This window comes from Leguminivora glycinivorella, chromosome 1 (assembly GCF_023078275.1).
Source record: "Leguminivora glycinivorella isolate SPB_JAAS2020 chromosome 1, LegGlyc_1.1, whole genome shotgun sequence".
Taxonomy (NCBI): Eukaryota; Metazoa; Arthropoda; class Insecta; order Lepidoptera; family Tortricidae; genus Leguminivora; species Leguminivora glycinivorella.
The window spans coordinates 8484544-8506124 of NC_062971.1; the positions used below are offsets into that span (position 1 = coordinate 8484544).

General features: G+C 38.2%; 3 protein-coding genes across 3 annotated transcripts in view; 2 read left to right on the top strand and 1 right to left on the bottom strand.

Moving 5' to 3' along the window:
* Nucleotides 1-4895, bottom strand: part of LOC125232058 (mitochondrial glutamate carrier 1-like) — a 33570-nt gene extending 28675 nt beyond the window's left edge. Inside the window, exons 1-2 of the mRNA XM_048137676.1 lie at nt 4785-4895; nt 4359-4437 (exon numbers count right to left, since the gene is read on the bottom strand). Of these exons, the coding sequence (XP_047993633.1) occupies nt 4359-4414 (56 nt within the window). The 5' untranslated portion in view covers nt 4415-4437; nt 4785-4895. The remainder of the gene's footprint in view (nt 1-4358; nt 4438-4784) is intronic.
* The window catches only part of LOC125232066 (tol-Pal system protein TolA-like), a 65511-nt gene extending 52349 nt beyond the window's left edge, over nt 1-13162 (top strand). Inside the window, exons 2-6 of the mRNA XM_048137683.1 lie at nt 10250-10402; nt 11251-11374; nt 11520-11682; nt 11828-12021; nt 12435-13162. Of these exons, the coding sequence (XP_047993640.1) occupies nt 10385-10402; nt 11251-11374; nt 11520-11682; nt 11828-12021; nt 12435-12607 (672 nt within the window). The 5' untranslated portion in view covers nt 10250-10384 and the 3' untranslated portion in view covers nt 12608-13162. The remainder of the gene's footprint in view (nt 1-10249; nt 10403-11250; nt 11375-11519; nt 11683-11827; nt 12022-12434) is intronic.
* Nucleotides 12609-21552, top strand: LOC125232050 (glutamate [NMDA] receptor subunit 1). Its single transcript, XM_048137664.1, is given in 18 exon segments — nt 12609-12697; nt 14115-14275; nt 14481-14603; nt 14737-15008; nt 15118-15270; nt 15361-15534; nt 15987-16228; nt 16231-16247; nt 16363-16464; nt 16534-16645; nt 16978-17145; nt 17350-17474; nt 17703-17937; nt 18999-19147; nt 19352-19509; nt 19829-20001; nt 20095-20348; nt 20893-21552. Coding segments are annotated over 17 exon segments (2796 nt in total). The 5' UTR covers nt 12609-12697; nt 14115-14119; the 3' UTR covers nt 21076-21552.
* The last annotated feature ends 29 nt before the right edge of the window (nt 21553-21581 follow it).

The window sequence follows — 21581 nt, forward strand, 5'->3', positions numbered from 1 at the left end:
ACCAAACCAAACTATTCGGCACTGGTCCCACCAAAAGCGAGTAAGCTATGAGCTATCGGCTATAAAAACGAACAAAAGATAGTCATATTCATATCTATCTAGTCGCTCCCGTGTAAATAAAAAGAGACGCGATGATAGCGCGGGCGAGTTATGAGTTCGTCGCTGAGCTATGAAGTCCAAAACGCTCGCTCTCTCTTTGATTTGCATGGGATTAACTATCTTTTGATCGTTTCTAGAAAAAAAAAATACAACTTTTTGTTGATATCTTTCAGAAAATATGTTTAAACTTAGTCACAGTCATCTTGACCGAGACAGATTTTTTTTACATATCGTCACTACTTTTAAAAAACTTGTATCTTCGTCTGTCAATGAAAAGAAAATTGTAGTAAGTATGTATGGAATGCATATAGACTTACTTCGTTTTAACTTTGAGGAACAGCGTGAGATACGAGATTTTTTAAAGTAGTGACGATATTTAAGTACCTACATACATTTAGTTCAGATATTACTTGGGTATCTATTCTCCCAAATGTTATTTTATTCCGAAAGTTCAATTATCTGTTTCATTTTTATCATTATAGGTAACGTTTTATGTCACCCAGGCTCGAACATCATCAACCAACTCTACTTTTGTTAACTCTTATGAAAGTTTTGATGAGTTTTATTAACACACGTAGCGATGAAGCGTAACGGTCATTAAAAAGTCCCTGAGCTTGTCCCGGTCGCACATCGTGACTCTACAGCTTTATTAATGTTATTGCTGCCATTGCCAACGAGTGTCTGGTACCATCCTACTGCGCTAGGCGATCCGGCTACGTGCCAAGTAAAATAGTAATATTGCTGAATATCAAGGAAAAATGCGAATTGCACATACTTGAGATGAAACTTCATTAATATTTTTAATAATCCTGTGGGTGATATATTACTAGATATTTTCCGAAGGGTACCTATTCCATACTCTGGAGCTGGGGGGCGATTTTTGAATCTCGCATACGGGATTTTATCACTAAAATACCGGTTGAAAACGGTGACTTGCTTATTATTTTCAGTGACAATTTTCTGAATTCGAACGCGTGGGACTCAAAAATCGGCCCCCTGACCGGAAGTGTCGTGTCCTGTTGTTGTGTCTCTTTATAAATATTTCACTAGGGATAAGACTGCATGTCTTACGTACGTGCTGACGTTCTCGTGCTTATATAATTTTCTGGGCGATACATTTGCCTTATCCTCAGCGACAATAGACATTTCCCTTCATTCATACCTCTAACTATGACGTATTGTCGCGTGACCTAAAAGCGCTACAACGTAGCCGTATCAAGAACGATTTTCCTATTCGTAGGGCAACATTTTTCATTACAACTTTGTGCCTAATATTTGGTTTACGATTTCATACTAAAAAGATGTCCATGGACTTCATATCTATTGTCTTTTAAAACCTTATTAACAAACTTTCCATGATAATATTAAACTAGCAAACACTACACGAACAATTGTTGTAGTAACTGTGAGATAGTAAACATTGAAATAGTATTTTTACAAATGAATCGCTATGTGCCAAAACTGTTGTCCCCTCGCACGCACGACACAATTAGGTAATACCTACTCGTACGCAGCAGTGGGTGGGAAAACTAACATTCATACGAAGCTACAGAATTATTATTATTAAGTGATCAACGCATTTATATAGGTACTTATTACAGTAGGAATTGTCCATCCAATATCACTAACTGTCCTAACATCTGTTGCCAGCTCAGTGTAAGTGTATATTATATTGGTATATCATATTATAACATAAGGAATACAATATAATATTTAACTATACAATTTGAATGAGCTAAATGATAATTCACACAAATTTAGGTGGGGAGATTGGGCAGACACGTTTTATTTAAATACCTACTCCATTCTAAAAACTACATTGGGTATTAAATAAAAAAAACTATTCTAACAGGAAAAAAAACCGGTCAAGTGCGAGTCGGACTCGCTCACCGAGGGTTCCGTACAAACTTTCAATACCTAGTTGAATCATCAAAATGTTATTCATAGAACTCTACAGATTTGACTAAATCCCTCAAGACTCAATTTCCCACATAACAGTAATATTTTAATATACAATTTTATTGTTAGACAACGTCCAAATAAAATCAAGACTATTCGACTTCAATAGTTTACGACTTACGACATGTCGCAAGGACGCTCCTGAACCGACCTCATTATAATTATGTATCAGGAAAAACGCGATGTAGGAAATGAGCGTTCAACATACAGCGACATCCATCGGCAAATTGAGTAAACTAATGCGCGCGAGCTAGTATGGAAGATGATTTTTATGGAATAATTGTTTATTACGTGAACCGATTTTAACCATTTTGCCTCTATTTGAAAGCAGGTAATTTCATTGTTATTTTGTTAAAAAATACGGATACAATAAAGACCCGCAAGGGTGTTGAAATTGAAAATGTAAATCTGAAAGGTTTTTATAAATTAAAAAAAAGTTTTCAAGATACGTGTACGATTTTATTTTTCCTGTAATATTCATTATAATAGCCATGTTTGGTGAAAATTTCATAAATTTATGTTGGTAAACTTCGGAGATAAGGGGGGGAACGGTATTTTTTTTTACATTTTCCTTCAAAAAACATTTTTTTTCCACAACCAAAAAATTATAAAAAATAGTTTTGATATGTACAATTTGAGCTCTTTTTAACGATACCCCACTTGACCTAGTTACTTGAAATTTTCAGTTTGCCCCCCTTTCATTTTGGCCATTTTCTATCATTTATATTGATTAATTAAAATAAAAAATACCTTCAACTTGTAGAGGTTCACAATGTTTATAACTATTCCAAATTTCATATCGATAGCATAAGTAGTTCTAGAGATATTTAACAATGTGACAGACGGACAGACAGACGGACAGAGTCGCACCATAAGGGTTCCTGTTGTACCTTTTTGGTACGGAACCCTAAAAATGCTTTAATATTCTGAGTAAGACAATTTAGTAGACTACTATAACATTTTAGAATTTTTATTCTATTTAAAACTTTGAATTTAGTCAAATTTCCCCAGTTTCCCCTAGTAATGGTAGGAAGTTTCTTAATGATCCATGAACAACTTGCTACTGATATTAGCATAATAAAGCAAGTTAAGCACTTAACAGTATGTAATGTGTCCTTGGCAACAAACTGGTCACATTTTCTATGCAAATTTTTATAGTTTATTCTATAATTAGAACTGGCTGGACAGATTATCACTAGTCAAATACTTAGATTTAAAATATTGATTCAGGTGAGGTGTAAAAAATCTAGTCAAATAACAACAGATAAATGTAGTAAATGATTTCCAAAACATGCAGTGAATAGAGACAAACTAATTTTCCTGTGATATTCATGGTTTTTATCCACCCTTTTATAACTCTGTTGTTTTAGAAGTGTGAATAGGGTCCAGATGGAGTGAACAGCATTGCTCTGCACTTTCCAATTGTGGAAAATGGCTAAGAATGTAAACATACTAGGACCGAGGCAGCAAGCATGTTATCTCGGCAGAGTGTGTAGTATGTATGTATTTGCAATGGTTTGAAATTCAAATTTGTATAGTAATTTTAATGATGTATCTATCAGAAGTATCCACATAAACTGGAATATTTTTACAAGAGCCAACCTGGAATTTCACATTTATTGTAAAATTGATCTCTTGAAAGTTCCCATCATCTAATTGTTATTCATATGACAAATAGAATATAACCAAAACCAATTCCAAATTAACTGTAAACAACCATATCAATTTATGTTATGGATTATACATATCATGTCAAGCTGGTAGAATGTTGTGCAAGTGACATGAGAGTCAATCAAAGGGATTTCAATGCCAATGATTGGCTCCATTAATAAGCCCGTACTGAATAAAGAATATTCCCTTGTATTTCTTTATTCAGTTATGTAATTAACATTATATATTTTCATGACTAATTAATTAAATTTTCATAGGATTTTACTTCTTTATAATGATTCCTTAAGGTACAAAATGTTGGTGTGTTAAATTTTGACATAATAACAAGTAATGTACAGGTCTAGTCATAGAAGATTCAAATAATTGATCTTAACCTATAGTTTTTCATTAATTTTTATTTTCTAATTGACTTACTATCATACATATATTTTACACACTACTGTGCTATGTAAATAAATGATATTATTATTTATTTGGAATATACTTACTGTGAATATACTTAATGATGAGATGACGAGTGACAGAGATTTATGGAAGAGAAAGACATGCTGCAGAGATGTATGGAAGAGAAAGACATGCTGCCCGACCCCAAGTGACTGGGATAAGGGCAAGAGAATGATGATACTTACTGTGGCGGTGGAGGTATTTTTGGTTGTTCGTTTGGAGCTGCTTTTACATTAGCCATTTTTGTGCTTTTTTTTTCTTTTTCTGGTGAAAATAATAAAATAAAACAATTACATAGATACACTCAAAGGTTAGAAAGATTAATGCTTTGAATACAATAAAATAACAAAAACGCACATTTAATTAATGATTTCCGTCAGTACCTAGGTAATGGACAGAAATCGATAATGTCCTCTTGTTCAAACTTCCTAAAGTAATGCAAATATACGTTACTATATACCAAACTGGAGTAACACTAAATTTCACAGCCGTGTCTGCGATCTATTACACACATGTTATAAAGAATAACGACCGATTATCTTTTAAAAATGGGATATTAAAATGTGAATTAATCATAGCTCACAAGATTTTACGTAACCAAGACTACTAACCTTTCTTTTACGATATTTTCATTATTTTCACAAAAATTCACTAAATTCAAACATTTTTATAATTATTTGATCACAGGAAATTTAAATATTGACTGGACAAGAATAATTTACAACCAAGAGCCGACCGCCAGTCAAAGTCGAACTACTTGAGTGAGACTGTCAAAACAAGTGTCAAAGTCAAAGGCGTGGTGTATGGAGATTAGAAATATAAGGAGCGAAAGCTTTAAGTATCAGATGTGCATATATAAAATCATAGATAGGTGTCGCTGCAATCGCTGCTGCTTAAGGGTTTGACAATCTCTTAGCCTTCTCGGTAGTGACCCCGCCTACGGAGCAAGAGGTCCCGGGTTCAAATCCTGATGAGATCTTTTGACGTGATAACGTCTAATAACTCGTTACTACGGGCAGCATGCACGAAAAAGATGACGTCATTGTCCCGTTTCCCAATATAGCTTAAGCGCCATCTATTGGCGCGCGTTGGAACTAAGCGGCTGATCGATGCGCTCGGTATGGTTGTAGCGTGTGGCCTGAGTAAAGCACCACAACTGCGACAGATGGCGCGCCCGTGTTTATTATTTTTGAGTGTTTGTAATTCACAGAACACCCCACTAGAAGCCTAATGCAAGCGATATTGTTCAAGACGCAAATCACCAATCCTTGCGGAGTGAAGCGGGCGCGCACGGTGCTGCCATTGGTCGCATAATATTATAAATGGGAAAGTGTGTGTGTCTGTTTGTTTGTCCGTCCTTCACGGCAAAACGGAGCGACGAATTGTCGTGATTTTTTAAGTGGAGATAGTTGAAGGGATGGAGAGTGACATAGGCTACTTTTTGTCTCTTTCTAACGCGAGCGAAGCCGTGGGCAAAAGCTAGTTACTTAAATTTAACAAAATTTTCAGTTTGCATGTATATGTTTATATGCTACGATCACGGCAGCAGTAATTTTCCCCTATTCAAATTGGTGCCACCGTACGCTTTTATCACCGCACCGTCCGCACCTCCCGCCGAACAAACAAAGTTCATTCATCCTCACTTTCTGGACACGTGGCAAACCAAGAACAAACGGGCCTCTCGCTCGTTTTTGCCCGAACATGCAATTAAAGGTCGGCAACGCATAAGTGACACCCCTAGTATCGACGTCAAAGAAAAATCTTCTTACCCATTCAGTTGGTTTTGTTTTAAGAATAATGTTTAAAACTTAATAATTATAGGATTGGAAACCACTCAGGACACTTAGGTAATTAATAGTCATGAAAACAACTAAGGTACCTACTTAAATGATTTGTTCCCACTTTTTTTAGGGTTCCGTAGTCAACTATTAGGAACCCTTATAGTTTCGCCATGTCTGTCTGTCCGTCCGCCCGTCCGTCCGTCCGCGGATAATCTCAGTGACCGTTAGCACTAGAAAGCTGAAATTTGGTACCAATATGTATATCAATCACGCCGACAAAGTGGTAAAATAAAAAGTGAAAAAAAAAAAATGTTTTGTTAGGGTACCCCCCCCTACATGTAAAGTAAGGACTGATTTTTTTTTCATTCCAACCCCAACGTGTGATATATTGTTGGATAGGTATTTAAAAATGAATAAGGGTTTACTAAAATCGTTTTTTGATAATATTTATATTTTCGGAAATAATCGCTCCTAAAGGAAAAAAACCGGTCAAGTGCGAGTCGGACTCGCCCACCGAGGGTTCCGTACAAACTTTCAAACTCGCCAGTTAAAATAACCTCATGTTTTCACATAACTCTAACGACTTGACCAGAAGACAAAAGTATAGGTACTAATGAGCATTATTGTGTATAGCGCCATCTCTCGGTGAATTCGCTAACTAATTTGCGCGACCATAGTATGTTGGTTTTTCAGGGATTATTCTTTATAATGTTAACCGATTTAAACAATTTTTACTTTATTGGAAAGAAGATGATTTACGTAACATATCGTATTAATTTTAAGTACTATATACATCCGCAAAGGTGGGTAAATTAAAAGTAAAAATGTGAAAGTAAAAAAGTAAAAGTTTTTTGTGAATAAAAATAGTACATTACATCAGAGGCCAGGAAAATGAGGATTTCCGGCCAAGTGGGTATATACGGCCGAGCGAGCGTGCGAGCGAGGCCGGATAGGGATACGAGGCCGGGAATCCGTTTTCACGCCGAGGCATGTATAGTGCTTTTCTCAAACATACAATGAAATAAAAAAAAATGCTCTAAAGGACAATATTTTATAAAAAAAAGTTACTTTGCAGGCCTAGGCCTGAAAAATAATATGAAATCCCTTTACAGTCCTCTCGAGTTGTTGCGCCCAAAAAGCGAAACTTCCCAGCCCATTTTAAGGAACGTAAAGACAATATTTCATTGCATGTTTGAGAAAAAAAAGTTTTCAAGATACAAACACGATTATATTTTTCCTGTAATATTTAGCATAAAACCAATGTTTCCTAAAATTTTCATAATTTTTCGTTGGTAAACTTCAGAGATAAGGGGGGGGGACGGTATTTTTTTTTACATTTTCCTTCAAAATTCTTTTTTTTTTTCACAACAAAAAAAATATAAAAAATAGTTTATTTACGTTCAATTTGAGCTCTTTCTAACGATACTCCACTTGACCTAGTAACTTGAAATTTACAGTTTGCCCCCCTTTCATTTTGGCCATTTTCTACAATTAAAATTAATAAATTTAAAAAAATTATACCTTCTATTTGTAGAGGTTCACAATGTTCACAACTATTCCAAATTTCAAGTTGATAGCATTAGTAGTTCTCGAGATATTTAGGAATGTGACAGACGGACAGACAGACGGACAGAGTCGCACCATAAGGGTTCCTGTTTTACCTTTTTGGTACGGAACCCTAAAAAGTGTGCCTCCCCCTCATAACTTTTGAACCATATGTTTAAAAAATATAAAAAAAATCACAAAAGTAGAACTTTATAAAGACTTTCTAGGAAAATTGTTTTCAACTTGATAGGTTTAGTAGTTTTTGAGAAAAATACAGAAAACTACGGAACCCTACACTGAGCGTGGCCCGACACGCTTTTGGCCGGTTTTTTCGTACCTATTACCAGTATTACCTAATAAGTAATAACTCGATTTAATGACATGCCGCTTTTTGGGCCAGACTTTGAGCTAATAAATCCTAAACTTACTTAAAATATTTGAGTAGATATCATAAATTTCCAGGAAGTGCCTTTGAAATTGATTATTAGGCACCTTATGCACTTAATAAAATCACTTTTAATGGCGATACGGAGACTGTAAATCCTATATAAATATAATCCTTGGTAGTTATACTATTGGGTTGGTAAGAAAGTAATGAGCGATCGATTGAATTCCACATAAAATTTTTGAGAGAGTTCTAGAATCTTCTATGGTCGAAAGCATATAAAGGGCGAGTCGCACAGTTTCTCGTCAGTCATTCACTAGCTGTCGCCGAGCTAATATAAGGAAGAAAATGGACGAATTAAAAGTGCATGTAAGGCATTGCTTACTATATGAATTTCAGTCTGGCCATGCAGCCGCCGAAGCAGTGCGTAATATACGTCAGCGTGTTGCTCCTGAAGTTGTGTCTGAGGCCACGGCGAAACGATGGTTCCAGCGGTTTCGTAGTGGCGACTTTTCATTATCAGATCAACCTAAGTCTGGTCGACCGGTGAATATTGATGTAGCCAAATTAAAAACCTTAATTGAAGGAGATCCGAGGCTAACGAGTCGTACTCTTGCTACCGAGTTAGGCTGCTCTCATGTCACCATAGAAACACATTTACACGAGTTGGGAAAAAACTACAAATACAGTGTTTGGATACCGCACGAACTTGATAGAGATCAACTAAACCGCCGTGCCGATATCTGCATACAACTTCTGTCTTTTCGCCGCACATTCAACTGGTTGGACCATCTTATCACTGGAGATGAAAAATGGGTCTTATATATAAATCACACACGCAAACGTCAGTGGCTAGCTCCAAACGAAAAAGGAATAGAGGCACCAAAAACAGAGCCTCACCCGAAAAAAGTTAAATGCTGTCCGTTTGGTGGGATATTCATGGTATTACAGTGAATAATACCACTGTATACCAAATACAGTGAATAACTCCTACCAAGTGGAATGACTGTTACCGCATCAGTATACTGTAATCAGCTTGAAAATTTAAACCAAAAAATCTGTCAGAATCGTCCACAGCATGCTAAAGTTTTTTTCTTACACGACAATGCTCGCCCACACATTGCAAAAGTGACTCGGCTAAAGCTATTGGAGCTAGGTTGGAAAGTGATACCTCATCCACCGTACTCTCCAGACTTGGCACCTACGGATTACGCATTGTTCAGATCGCTAAGCAATGCCTTGAATGAAAAAAAGTTCGATGATCAAGCCCATCTACGACAGTACATAGCTGAGTTTTTTTAATCTAAACCTAAGAACTTCTTCGCCGATGCTATTTATTCTTTACCAGAATGATGGAGACAAGTAGTAGATAACGAAGGCCGTTATATTTTTGATAAATGATTAAAATAATAAATTAAATCAAAATTACAATATTGGTTATGATTCGCTCATTACTTTCTTACCAACCCAATAGTTATAAGTACTTACTTTACTAACCTCCATAAGGTACACCGGGGTAAATTTCGACTGAGGGACAAATGTAACTGGTCCATTTTTTCCATGTAATCCGGTTATACCTCTATATGGTAGGCGTGTTCAGTGGATACATGTAGAACTCAACATCATAGTGTAATAATAGTGTGTAATAATGGAAAAAACCGGCCAAGAGCGTGTCGGGCCACGCTCAGTGTAGGGTTCCGTAGTTTTCCGTATTTTTCTCAAAAACTACTGAACCTATCAAGTTCAAAACAATTTTCCTAGAAAGCCTTTATAAAGTTCTACTTTTGTGATTTTTTTCATATTTTTTAAACATATGGTTCAAAAGTTAGAGGGGGGGGACGCACTTTTTTTTCCTTTAGGAGTGATTATTTACGAAAATATTAATATTATCAAAAAACGATCTTAGCAAACCCTTATTCATTTTTAAATACCTATCCAACAATATATCACACGTCGGGGTTGGAATAAAAAAAAATATCAGCCCCCACTTTACATGTAGGGGGGGTACCCTAATAAAACATTTTTTTCCATTTTTTATTTTTTCACTTTGTTGGCGTGATTGATATACATATTGGTACCAAATTTCAGCTTTATAGTGCTAACGGTTACTGAGATTATCCGCGGACGGACGGACGGACGGACGGACGGACGGACGGACGGACAGACAGACATGGCGAAACTATAAGGGTTCCTAGTTGACTACGGAACCCTAAAAATGGATTAGTTACAATTGCCCCCCAGTCGAGATTTGCCCCGCTGTATCTTAGTTTGAATTCGCGTGTGTTTACCTAGCTCCCTCCACCGGCTGCTCATATAACACTTCCTTTCATTTCGCCTGATAATGACAGATTCTACTTGTTCTTAGGAATAATGGCGATCCCTTTCTACACTGCCTAACTTCCGCGTGCAACAATATAAAATGCCCAATCTTCTGTATTGGTATCACATTACAAGTATCCCTTGATATAAGACGGACAGCAACAGATCCATCAATACCATCATGTCTTTCAAAGTTTTGGTAAGTGATAAAACTGATAAAAAAACGAAACATAGATGCCATTTTTGCGAATATATCCTTTTTCCTTTCATTGCAATATTACAGTATTAAACTCATCGTCATCCTCCTTGCGTTATCCCGGCATTTGCCACGGCTCATAGGAGCCCGGGGCCGCTTTGACAACTAATCCTAAGATTTGGCGTAGGCACTAGTTTTTACGAAAGCGACTGCCATCGGACCTTCCAACCCAAAGGGTAACTATTCCTTATTGGGATTAGTCCGGTTTCCTCACGATGTTTTCCTTCATCGAAAAGGGACTGGTAAATATCAAATGACATTTCGTACATCATCATCATCCTCCTTGAGTTATCCCGGCATTCGCCGCGGCTCATGGGAGCCTGGGGTCCGCTTTGACAAGTTCCGAAGAACTCATTGGTCAGAGCCGGGGATCGAAGCCGCGACCTCCGGAATGAAAGTCCCACGCTCTTACTAGTATTAAACTCATAATTATGTAGTAATTAAAATTTGATAGCTTTTTAGCATCTTATCGTGATGACCATGGCCTACGGGTGATGCAAAAGAGTCGGAATCTGACTTAAGTAAGTATAGCGAGTGCGCGGTGAAGTTTTGAGTACCTAAAGTAGGTAGATAGATAGGTATGTAGATAACATCATTAAGTAGATATATAACGAAGTATGAAACAAGGTATGAAAAAAATAAGATAATGTAGTTCTTGGAAGAGTGGCCGAACAAACTTACCTTAAAAATTGAGCTTAGAGAGATGGATGCTGGATAAAAGCGACGTTGGTAGTTTTTTTGGGACTTTGATTTGATATACCTAGTTACTAATTTGTAATGATTAAATTCAGGTATTCGCCTTCACTCTGGTGGCCGCAGCCATCGGCAGCAAGCCTGACAAGCGCAGTCTGCCCTGGGACCTCACCCCGGTCAACGCCATCGGAGCTCCTTGGAGGCCCGTGGTCCTTTCTCATGGTAAGGCATCTGTGGACATCATTACTACAACTTTGCCCCCTTGTAAAACAAATATGTTTATATCGGATTGTAAGTATTTACTTACTTATGTCTAGAGTAAACTTCTGCTGAACTCGTTCGATCATCAACTTCGATTTATTTTCAGACTCGAGCACAGACGTAGCTGGCGCGGTGGCGGCAGCGAAGGCAGCGGCAGCCGCGGTGATGGCCGCTCAGCACCAAGTCGCCGCTGCGAAGCACGCCGCCCTCGAGCAGCAGAGCGTCGCCAGCGCTAAGGAGGCTGCAGCCGCACATGCCGCTCATAAAAGGTACATTTCGGCGTCAGTTACTTTAGTAACTCGTATTCCTCGTGCATTTACTTAGTGAAACACTGAGGTAGCATAGGTTTCTGTGGTGTTTATAAATCAGGTATACCTAGCTGATTTCTTGTCACATGCTACTCTAAACTTGCAGCGAGGAAGCAGCCAGGCACGCCCGTGCGCACGCGCTCGAAGCGGCGCAGGCAGCGGTGCACGCGCAAGCTCAGTTAGCGGCAGCAAAGGCGCGCGCTGCGGCCGCTCAGAAGATCGCAGCGGCCCGCGAGGCGGCGGCTGCCCGCGCCATACAGCAAGCGGCGCATAACCAGGCTGCCAGGCTGCATAACGCTGGTAAGATACTGACTTCCGTGTATTCCTCATGTACCTACATACATACCTAAGTTAAGTATAATAAATATACATTGTTGGCGTAGACTGCTCTGCAATGCTTGTGGAAATTATGTAGAACGTCCCAAGATCAAGGGCTTCTGAGACAAACTTAGTCAAGCTCTTTCAAGACTGTCCCTTTTACAATAGCATATTCTGTGTACCAGAGGCCCTCTTATAAACGCCTTAAGTATTCTGAAACTTTTATTAAAAACTCAGATCCAAATACTTTTACTAAAGATGTCAGGACTAGATCTAGCGCCACTTTTTGTAAGATTTTTATGTGTCGTGATTAACGATAAGTACCGTCAAATGTGAGGCATTTAGCATAAGTCGATCACCCAATCAGAAAAAGTTGACAATTGAATTTATTTCAGACCTTGAATCTGTGAAGCTGTCAGTACTGTCAAGTTCAGGGGCCGCGGGCGCTGCCGGCGCGGCGCACCACGCCGCCTCGGCCGCCGCGGCCGCCCTGCAGCCCTCCTGGGCGCCCTGGGCCTGGCCCGCGCCCACCTGGACCCCGCCGCATGGAGCTTGGGCTTGGTCTTGAACAAATGAGCGTTAGAACTAAGGCTGCGGTTTCCGATTGTCACTTTATTGGAGACAAAAGCCTACAGCCTCGTTTCCGTGCATGTATTAGGTATACATACATATGCAATTTAAAAAAAAATAGATGTTAAATAAGAAATATTTTAATGCTCACATTTAATGTTATTATTGGTTCTTTTGATAATAATGTGTGCGAGAACGAGACTTACGAGACCAAAATAACAAACGAACTTGGAACATAGCTAAGTGCTAAAAGTTAGTACCTAATTAGTAAATATGCAAGAGTACTTATAATTTCATAATGTTTGTTAAATAAATAATGAATTAACGACTATATTGCATTTTTAAAAGTAGGTTTTTTTCTACATATTATTTACCTACCATATTGCTTATGTAACAGGGAAAATACTTACTAATTATTAAATAACCCTACTTTTATCAAGATATTTTTGGTCCTTCGAACCGGATAATACTATATATGTGTCTTTCCGCTATTAAGAAGTTGTTACATGATTATTAGATTTGTCGTAATGTTAAATAAGTTTACTACCTGCTTTGTAAATTGTTACCGTAATTGTTCTTTTATAACAATACATAATTATATTAAGACTGCATTATCGAATTGTATTTTTTCTCGATTTTACATTATGTAATAAAATCCTCTCAATACGATACGCCAAACAATCTATCTTCGGGTTCTACTATTCCTAACTCGGCTAGCATTGATTGGAGTCGCCGATACGACTGCGCGGTAACCATGGCAACCGCGGAGCAGGCTCCATCTACCGCTGTACCACAGCATCCCTCAGCTGTTCTCTCACAGAACAATATTTTTTACTGCTATTTTAAACAAAACAATGACGTAAATGTGACTAAATAACTTGCACACTGGTAAGTAAAACGTGTCCCTAATTTAGCGCTAAGCGGTGATTAATAATGTAGCCTGTAGTGAGAGATCTCATTTAACTTGCCCAGAAGGGCGGGCCCCTGTGCCTGAAATATTCAGTCATAATTAAAAGTTACGCGATATCATGGTCGTTACGTAAACTCTTCCTCAGTGCCCACAGGTCGTATTCTGGTAAATAAATACCGAATATATTCTCGTTTCTTATGAAATAAAGTTTACCTTCATAGCTTAGATAAGAGTGTTACGACACCTATTGCAAAACTTCGTATGACAAATAAAAATGTTCTGATAAGCAATATCTATTTGTTACGTTTATCTTATTAATTATGTAGTCCAAGACGCGATTCCAGCAGTGATGTATGAAATAAGTAACAGACACACTATTTTAATGTACCTACCTATTATAGGTACAAAAATAAGAGTTCCTTTCCTAAAAACACCTTGTAAGAAAATACTAAATATGCCAAAATGGGTTCCCCGTTCCCCATCACACCAACTCAATTAATTTAATATAAATAAATTCGATAATATACAGGGTGGGACGCAAGTGATTATTTAATTACAATTTTCGTAATTAAAAAAAAATTGTTTTCATATCCAGACAAGATGATGTCCCTTCTCGGGATAATGGCGGCCTTGAGCTGTTGGCAGCTGGCCTCTGCCGACAGAGACCAGCGGCGGTACTCCAACCCAACTTATTATAACGTCGGAGGAGTGCTCTCTAGCAATGAGTCAATTGCCTTCTTCAAAGATACTATTTCGGTAAGAGTTCCTACTATCATCTTATTCCATCTGATATCTAATGAAAAAAGCAAGTAGGTATATTATATAATACATATGAATGATTGATAGCTTCGTTACGATGGTAGCATTTGTAATTTTTAGCAATAACAATATTAGTGGTTTACCAATTAAAAACTTTCTTGCTTGTATTGTATGTTCTTTAAAATGTGTTCAATGTTTTCAGAATCTTAACTTCAAAGATCAATATGTCCCAAAAGGTGTGACCTATCATGACTACTCGATTTTGATGGACACAAATCCTATTAAGACTGCTTTGAATGTTTGCAAGGATCTAATTGGCCATCGGGTTTGTAACGTTTTTATACCTATAATCTGTAAATTACTAACTTTTCTTCCTTTAAGTTCTATTTATGTAGAGTGGTTTTTGGGTTTTTCCTCGAAGTGACTCTTTTACCTAAAGATTTTTTTCCTACCTTCAGGTTTATGCTGTCGTAGTCTCCCATCCTTTGACTGGAGACTTGTCTCCGGCAGCCGTATCATATACGAGTGGATTTTACCACATCCCAGTCATCGGTATATCTTCAAGAGACTCTGCCTTTTCTGACAAGAACATTCACGTGTCGTTTTTGCGGACAGTTCCGCCATATTCACATCAGGCCGATGTGTGGGTCGACGTGCTGAAACATTTTAATTACATGAAGGTTATCTTCATTCATAGTTCGGACACCGATGGTCGTGCCATTTTAGGCCGGTAGGTAAACCTATTCATATATTTAAATGTTCTCCTTTTTAACAAACAAGTACCTAAATAGTTCACTCATAAACTCATGCACTCGTAAACTCAATAATTTTTTTTATAGATTCCAAACCACATCCCAAAGCGTCGATGAGGATGTCGACAGAAAGGTAGTGGTCGAACAAGTTATTGAATTCGAGCCAGGTTTAGACTCATTCAGTGACAAACTAATAGAAGTAAAAACCGCGAGATCAAGAGTGTTCTTAATGTATGCCAGGTAAGAATAATGTTAATGATCTAAAATATCGAAATTCCAAATTGTTTATAGATATCATAAGACCGATATTTAAACAATGTTCTTTTATAGCAAAACCGACGCTGAAATAATTTTCCGCGACGCAACCTTCCTGAACATGACGACGACGGGCTACGTGTGGGTGGTGACGGAGCAGGCGCTGGACGCCGCCAACGCCCCCGAGGGACTGCTCGGGCTGCGCCTCGTCAACGCGACTAACGAGCACGCTCACATCCAGGATTCCATGTACGTCAAATCTACGTCTACAAGCTAGTGTTTTCCCTGCCTAGTGCCAGGATCCGCTTTCTGACTCAATCTTCTCTTCTTTGTCTGGTATTCGGTATCCTCTGGTGTGCGGTTGTTATCTTTCATGTCCTCTTTAAAGCGTCCAGTCAAATATTTTTAGGCCTACCTATTCATCCATGGCCTTGGATAGTGAGGTCAAGTCATCTATTTCTGAGGTGTTGTGTTGTGTTTACAATTCGTATACCTACAACCTACAAGCGCACACGATCAGAAATCACCAATTCTTTTTTAACCCCCGACACAAAAACGACGGGGTGTTATAAGTTTGACGTGTCTGTCTGTCTGTCTGTCTGTTTGTCTGTCTGTGTGTGTGTCTGTCTGTGGCATCGTAGCTCCCGAACGGATTTTCGATTTAGTTTTTTTCATTTGAAAGCTGTGTTTTGTTCTTACAGCTATGTTCTGGCATCAGCCATACGAGACATGAATACAACTGAAGAAATAAACGCACCACCTTCAGACTGCGACAACTCTGGAAGCACGTGGAATACTGGTCGGCATCTTTTCGATTACATAAGGAAGCAAACGCTGGATAGCGGAGCGACGGGCCATGTGGCGTTCGATGATCACGGGGACAGAGTTAACGCCGAATACGATATGGTGAACGTTAGAGCACAAGGCGAACATGTAGCGGTCGGAAATACTTCTATTCTAAGGTTTGTCAAACTAACATGATATTTGACCACTATTATCGTCTTCCTTTATTAAGACCACTTAAATTTGTAAGTCTTAAAAATTAGAGCATTCATGACTTCGTTATATTTGTTTTAGGATGTGAGGAAGATGCGCCTAGAGCTCAAAGAACAAGAAATAATTTGGATGGGCCGTAGTCCCTCGAAGCCTGAAGGATTTATGATACCTACTCACTTGAAGGTACATTATATAAATCTGCCCAGTAAAAGCAAAATCTAAAAAATATTGTAACAACAAAATATGTTTCAGGTATTAACAATAGAGGAAAAACCATTTGTATATGCACGACGGATTGATGACGGCAGCGAATGTACTGCTGAAGAGATTCCCTGTCCACATTACAATACGACCAACGACACAGGTTAGTCCGTTTTTACATTATCCGATCTGATATCGGAAGGATTTCAATGGAAAAAATCCAAAATTACGCCTGCAATGTATGGGATATCGGTCCGACATCCGATATCGCATCGGATAATGTATAAACGCACTTACTTAAAAAGTTTATCTTTGTATCCGGTTCGAAGGACCAAAAATGATAGTTTTTGAGACATTTTGATTAAATGCAAATAATAAAAGTGCAGTTACAAAAGCAAATGTTTTAAGTTACAGACTGTTTATTACTTACCTATTGCACTTATCCCTCTGTAAAAGTTGAACAGCTGCTCATTGTGTTGTGTTTTTTATGTCCAGATCAAATGTACTGCTGCAAGGGTTTCTGCATGGACCTCCTGAAACACCTGGCTACGTGGATTAACTTCACCTATTCATTGGCGCTTTCACCAGACGGACAATTCGGGCACTATGTTATTAAAAACTATTCCGCCCCTAGCCCGAAAAAGGAGTGGACCGGGCTCATAGGTAAGTGACATTTAATTATCAAATCTGATGTAAAAGCGCATTAGACGGTGAAACTTATTGGGACAACAAGACTCCCAAGATCCATAAAGAGCCTAGACATGCCCAGACTTTTTGTAGACTATGTAAGCTATTTCCACAAAGTCCACAGGTATCTATCTAATGGGTATAGTATTAGAATGTTAATATTACCTTATGTTTTCGCAGGCGAACTAGTGTATGAACGCGCAGATATGATTGTGGCCCCACTGACCATAAACCCTGAACGTGCAGAATTCATCGAGTTTAGCAAACCGTTTAAATATCAAGGAATAACAATTCTAGAGAAAAAGGTACAAGAGGGTATTTTTATTACGAAAATACTGTTTCCATTACCATTTCAGAAAAATAGTTTTGGTTTCCCTACTATCATCAAATTGACTCACAATTTTCCCTGCTAGGAGGGGAGGGAAGCAGAGAAAACTATACATTAACAACTTTTGATACTAAAAGGCTCTGCAAAAATGTTTGAATTTTAACATGTCACCACGCGCACCCTGTATATATTTATTATTTTACAGCCATCTCGATCTTCGACACTGGTATCGTTCTTACAACCATTTTCGAACACCTTATGGATATTAGTCATGGTATCAGTACATGTAGTGGCATTGGTACTGTACCTGCTGGACAGATTTTCGCCGTTTGGAAGGTTTAAGCTGGCTAACATAGATGGGACAGAAGAAGATGCGTTGAATTTATCGAGCGCCATTTGGTTTGCCTGGGGAGTTTTGTTGAACAGCGGCATCGGAGAAGGTAAGAAATATTGTCATGTAAGGTAACGGACCCAATCGTGGACAGTTTAAGAAAAATTTTCGCCTGTTTTTGATATTTCACTCATAAATGTAAAAATTCTACCGCTAAGCGTGTTAAATCTTGAATGTCCTATCCTTCTTTTACATTTCAAGCGTATTGCAGAATGGATACTCCTATTGGTTTCTTCATAGTTAACAAATTAAAAATAGGTGTTTTTTCTCCAATTATGGACGGCAGTTCTCCAGTAATGGATCCCCCATTATGGACAGTGAAATAAGTTTAAAATTTTACTTTTAAAGCCAACTGATACTCAATGAGTCAATATTATATACCATAAATACAATTAGTTTGAGTTATTTTAACATAGGATTGTTTCTTGTAAATTTTGGTTTTGTAAATTGTTCCTTGTCCATCATAGGAGGTAGGCAGTTTTTCGGTTCCAGTAATGGACACTCGCAAAATAACGCCATTTCTTTATATCTTTGGAGCAACAAACTAGTATGTTTTATACCTTATCTCATGCCTAATGCAGTAAGTAAAACGCATTCAAGTTTACACAGAGTATTATTTTTTTATTATTTTATACATGAACTCAACTCTCTTAGCAACATTACTAAGGATTCGTCTTGATATTTTTTTCAGTAAACTGATGAATTTTATCTTGTCGCCAAATCCTTCAGAAATAACCGAATTAATTGAAACTTCAAAATGAAACAGCTCTATAACTCTAGTTTATGGTACATAGCCATCAGTTTTTAGAAACTAATTTTAGATACTTATTTTTAAGGATTTGTATTTTTTTGTCCATAATGGCATCACCGTCCATTATGGGGTATTTCACCTTACATGTAACATACCTATACGTACCAAATCTCGAGTATCTCAACAAAAATTAAGGACTCGTTCTGGGAAGCAAACAACGACAATTCGCTCCTTCGCAGAGAGTATAGAGCTTAAGAGATTTTTTTGAGAACTTACTTGGTAGGTAACTCTTACCGTAGGTAGGCACGTTTTCGTTACTTTTCATCTTCATTTCGATGTGTTTTTTTTATTTATTTCAGGAACTCCTCGTAGTTTTTCGGCGAGAGTGCTCGGAATGGTGTGGGCAGGATTTGCTATGATAATTGTTGCTTCCTACACTGCCAACTTGGCTGCTTTCCTCGTCCTCGAGCGCCCAAAAACAAAACTCACTGGAATTAATGATGCTAGGGTAAGTTTTATTAGCTTATTATTATACTAATATCATAGAATTCTTTTATCCAATTGTACCTATTTACTTTTAAGAATGAGTTTAAACTAGGTTGGAGAATGCTAGTTTTTTTTTCTTACTTTTGTTTTTCCTGATCTCGACTAGTCCATTCTGGGTCACCCTGTATTACCGATTTAGTAAACGATTTGTATCCGTTACTTCTAGCTCCGAAACACAATGGAGAACCTTACATGTGCAACAGTGAAGGGTTCGGGAGTGGACATGTACTTCAGGCGGCAGGTGGAGCTGTCCAACATGTACCGCACCATGGAGGCCAACAACTACGATAACGCGGAGCAGGCCATCCAGGATGTCAAAAATGGGTAAATAATAAATACCAACAATTTACTGTATAATACAGACAAAGGGGAAAGCATTACCCTTTGCCAGTAGGACGGGAAACCTGTATCAGTAGGTACGGTCATCAATACTATTTACTGCACCAGGGGACTTTTTTTGCAACTGTACCTTTATGCTTTATAAGTAGGTACCCGTTTACCTTCCTCTCTCATATTTTGTAACTTTTATTCTAAATGCATTTGCCCACCAGAGTGAATCTGACCGTCCTCACTGATCTGAGTATTTCTCAATAATAAGAGGCACTCAAGGCACTCAATAATAAGAGGTTACTTAATGTTGCAGAAAATTAATGGCGTTTATCTGGGACTCCTCTCGTTTGGAATTTGAAGCGGCTCAGGATTGCGAGTTGGTGACTGCTGGAGAGCTGTTCGGCCGCTCTGGCTACGGAGTTGGATTACAAAAAGGGTCTCCGTGGGCTGATAAAGTGACCCTAGCTATACTCGATTTTCATGAAAGTAAGTTTAGTTACATTTAACTACAGTTATTTTGAAATCATTACCTGTCTACTTATTTTTCTTTATTTATTCTAAACTATGTCGTTGTTGTAGGTGGTATAATGGAGTCATTAGACAACAATTGGATATTACGCAATAATCTTTTGAACTGTGAAGAAAATGAAAAGACTCCGAATACCTTGGGCTTGAAAAATATGGCAGGAGTGTTCATACTGGTGTTAGCGGGCATTATTGGGGGCATAGTGCTTATCGTGATCGAAGTGGTGTACAAGCGGCACCAGATTAAGAAGCAGAAGAGGATGGAAATCGCTCGGCACGCGGCGGACCGCTGGCGCGGTACCATTGAGGTAAACAAGACCAAGAGGCCGCCGCCGTGGACCACAGATAATTCCAAAACCATTCACTACGGAGATTAAACTCAATCGCGAAACTGGACCGATCAAATTAACGTTTTACCGATTCAAGTTTATATCATTAGTTTAGTTTTTTAAAGATATTATATTTGTTAAAAGCTTAAGTCCTTAAAATATACTATTCATGTTTATTTTTTACTTTTACTCATCAAGACATGGTTAGTTTCCCGCTTCAGATCATCGGCTCTGAAAAGGGGCATAGAAATCGCTCGCTAATCATGCTATAGCGTGTTTATAAATACCTACTAATGTGTTTTGCTGCTACCCCCAAATTGAATGGGTACCGCCCCATCAATTTTTTCTATGCCCGGCAACTCACACTGTCAACAAAGAAAATAAATTATTTTTCTAACATTCGGATAGCTAGATGCCCCGACGGCTTCGTTGGACGCATTATTATAATAGCTTTCGTAAGTAGATGAATAAATACAATAAGTAATGTTTGATTTGTTCTTGAGGTATATTGGTAATTTTTCAGAAGCGCAAGACTATGAGAGCTTCGATAATGCCTTCGCAACGGCGCGCCAAGTCGAATGGAGTGAAGGAGGCTGGGAGCATCAGCCTAGCCGTGGACCGCGGCGCGCTGCGGAGGCGCGACGAACCGAGAGTACCGCGGTACCTCCCTGCCTACACCCCCGATGTATCTCACTTGGTCGTCTAGCTTTAGACTGTAAACCGTAACGTTTATTCATATGTCAAGTGGTTCTATGAGGAATGGGATGGGCTTCTTCATAGGCCATCATGCTACATGGTCATTAATTACAACACCAAATTAGGATAAATTTTAGGAAATAATGTAGCACGGCCTAGAATTAAAGATTTGGTGGTGGTCATTGTTGGAAACTTAAAGCACTTAGCTCCTTGTGTTTTTGACGAGCAACAGTAGGTACTGAGAAAACAACATGGCGTCTTTTTTAGGCGCACTACAACGTTCAAATTCAAACCCCGTGGTTATTTCAACGATGGAAGTACCTGCAATACGCTACTAAAATATTGTTTTTAAGGAAGTTTTATAGTCATTACTTTATACATATTTGTTAATAATGTACTTAAATTGTGATGCCTGCCTATGTTAAATTTATAGATTTTATGTAGGCATAGATTAGGTAAGAATAGGTACTATTATTGTTCCGAGAAATAAACGTGATTTTTTAGTAAAATACTTAT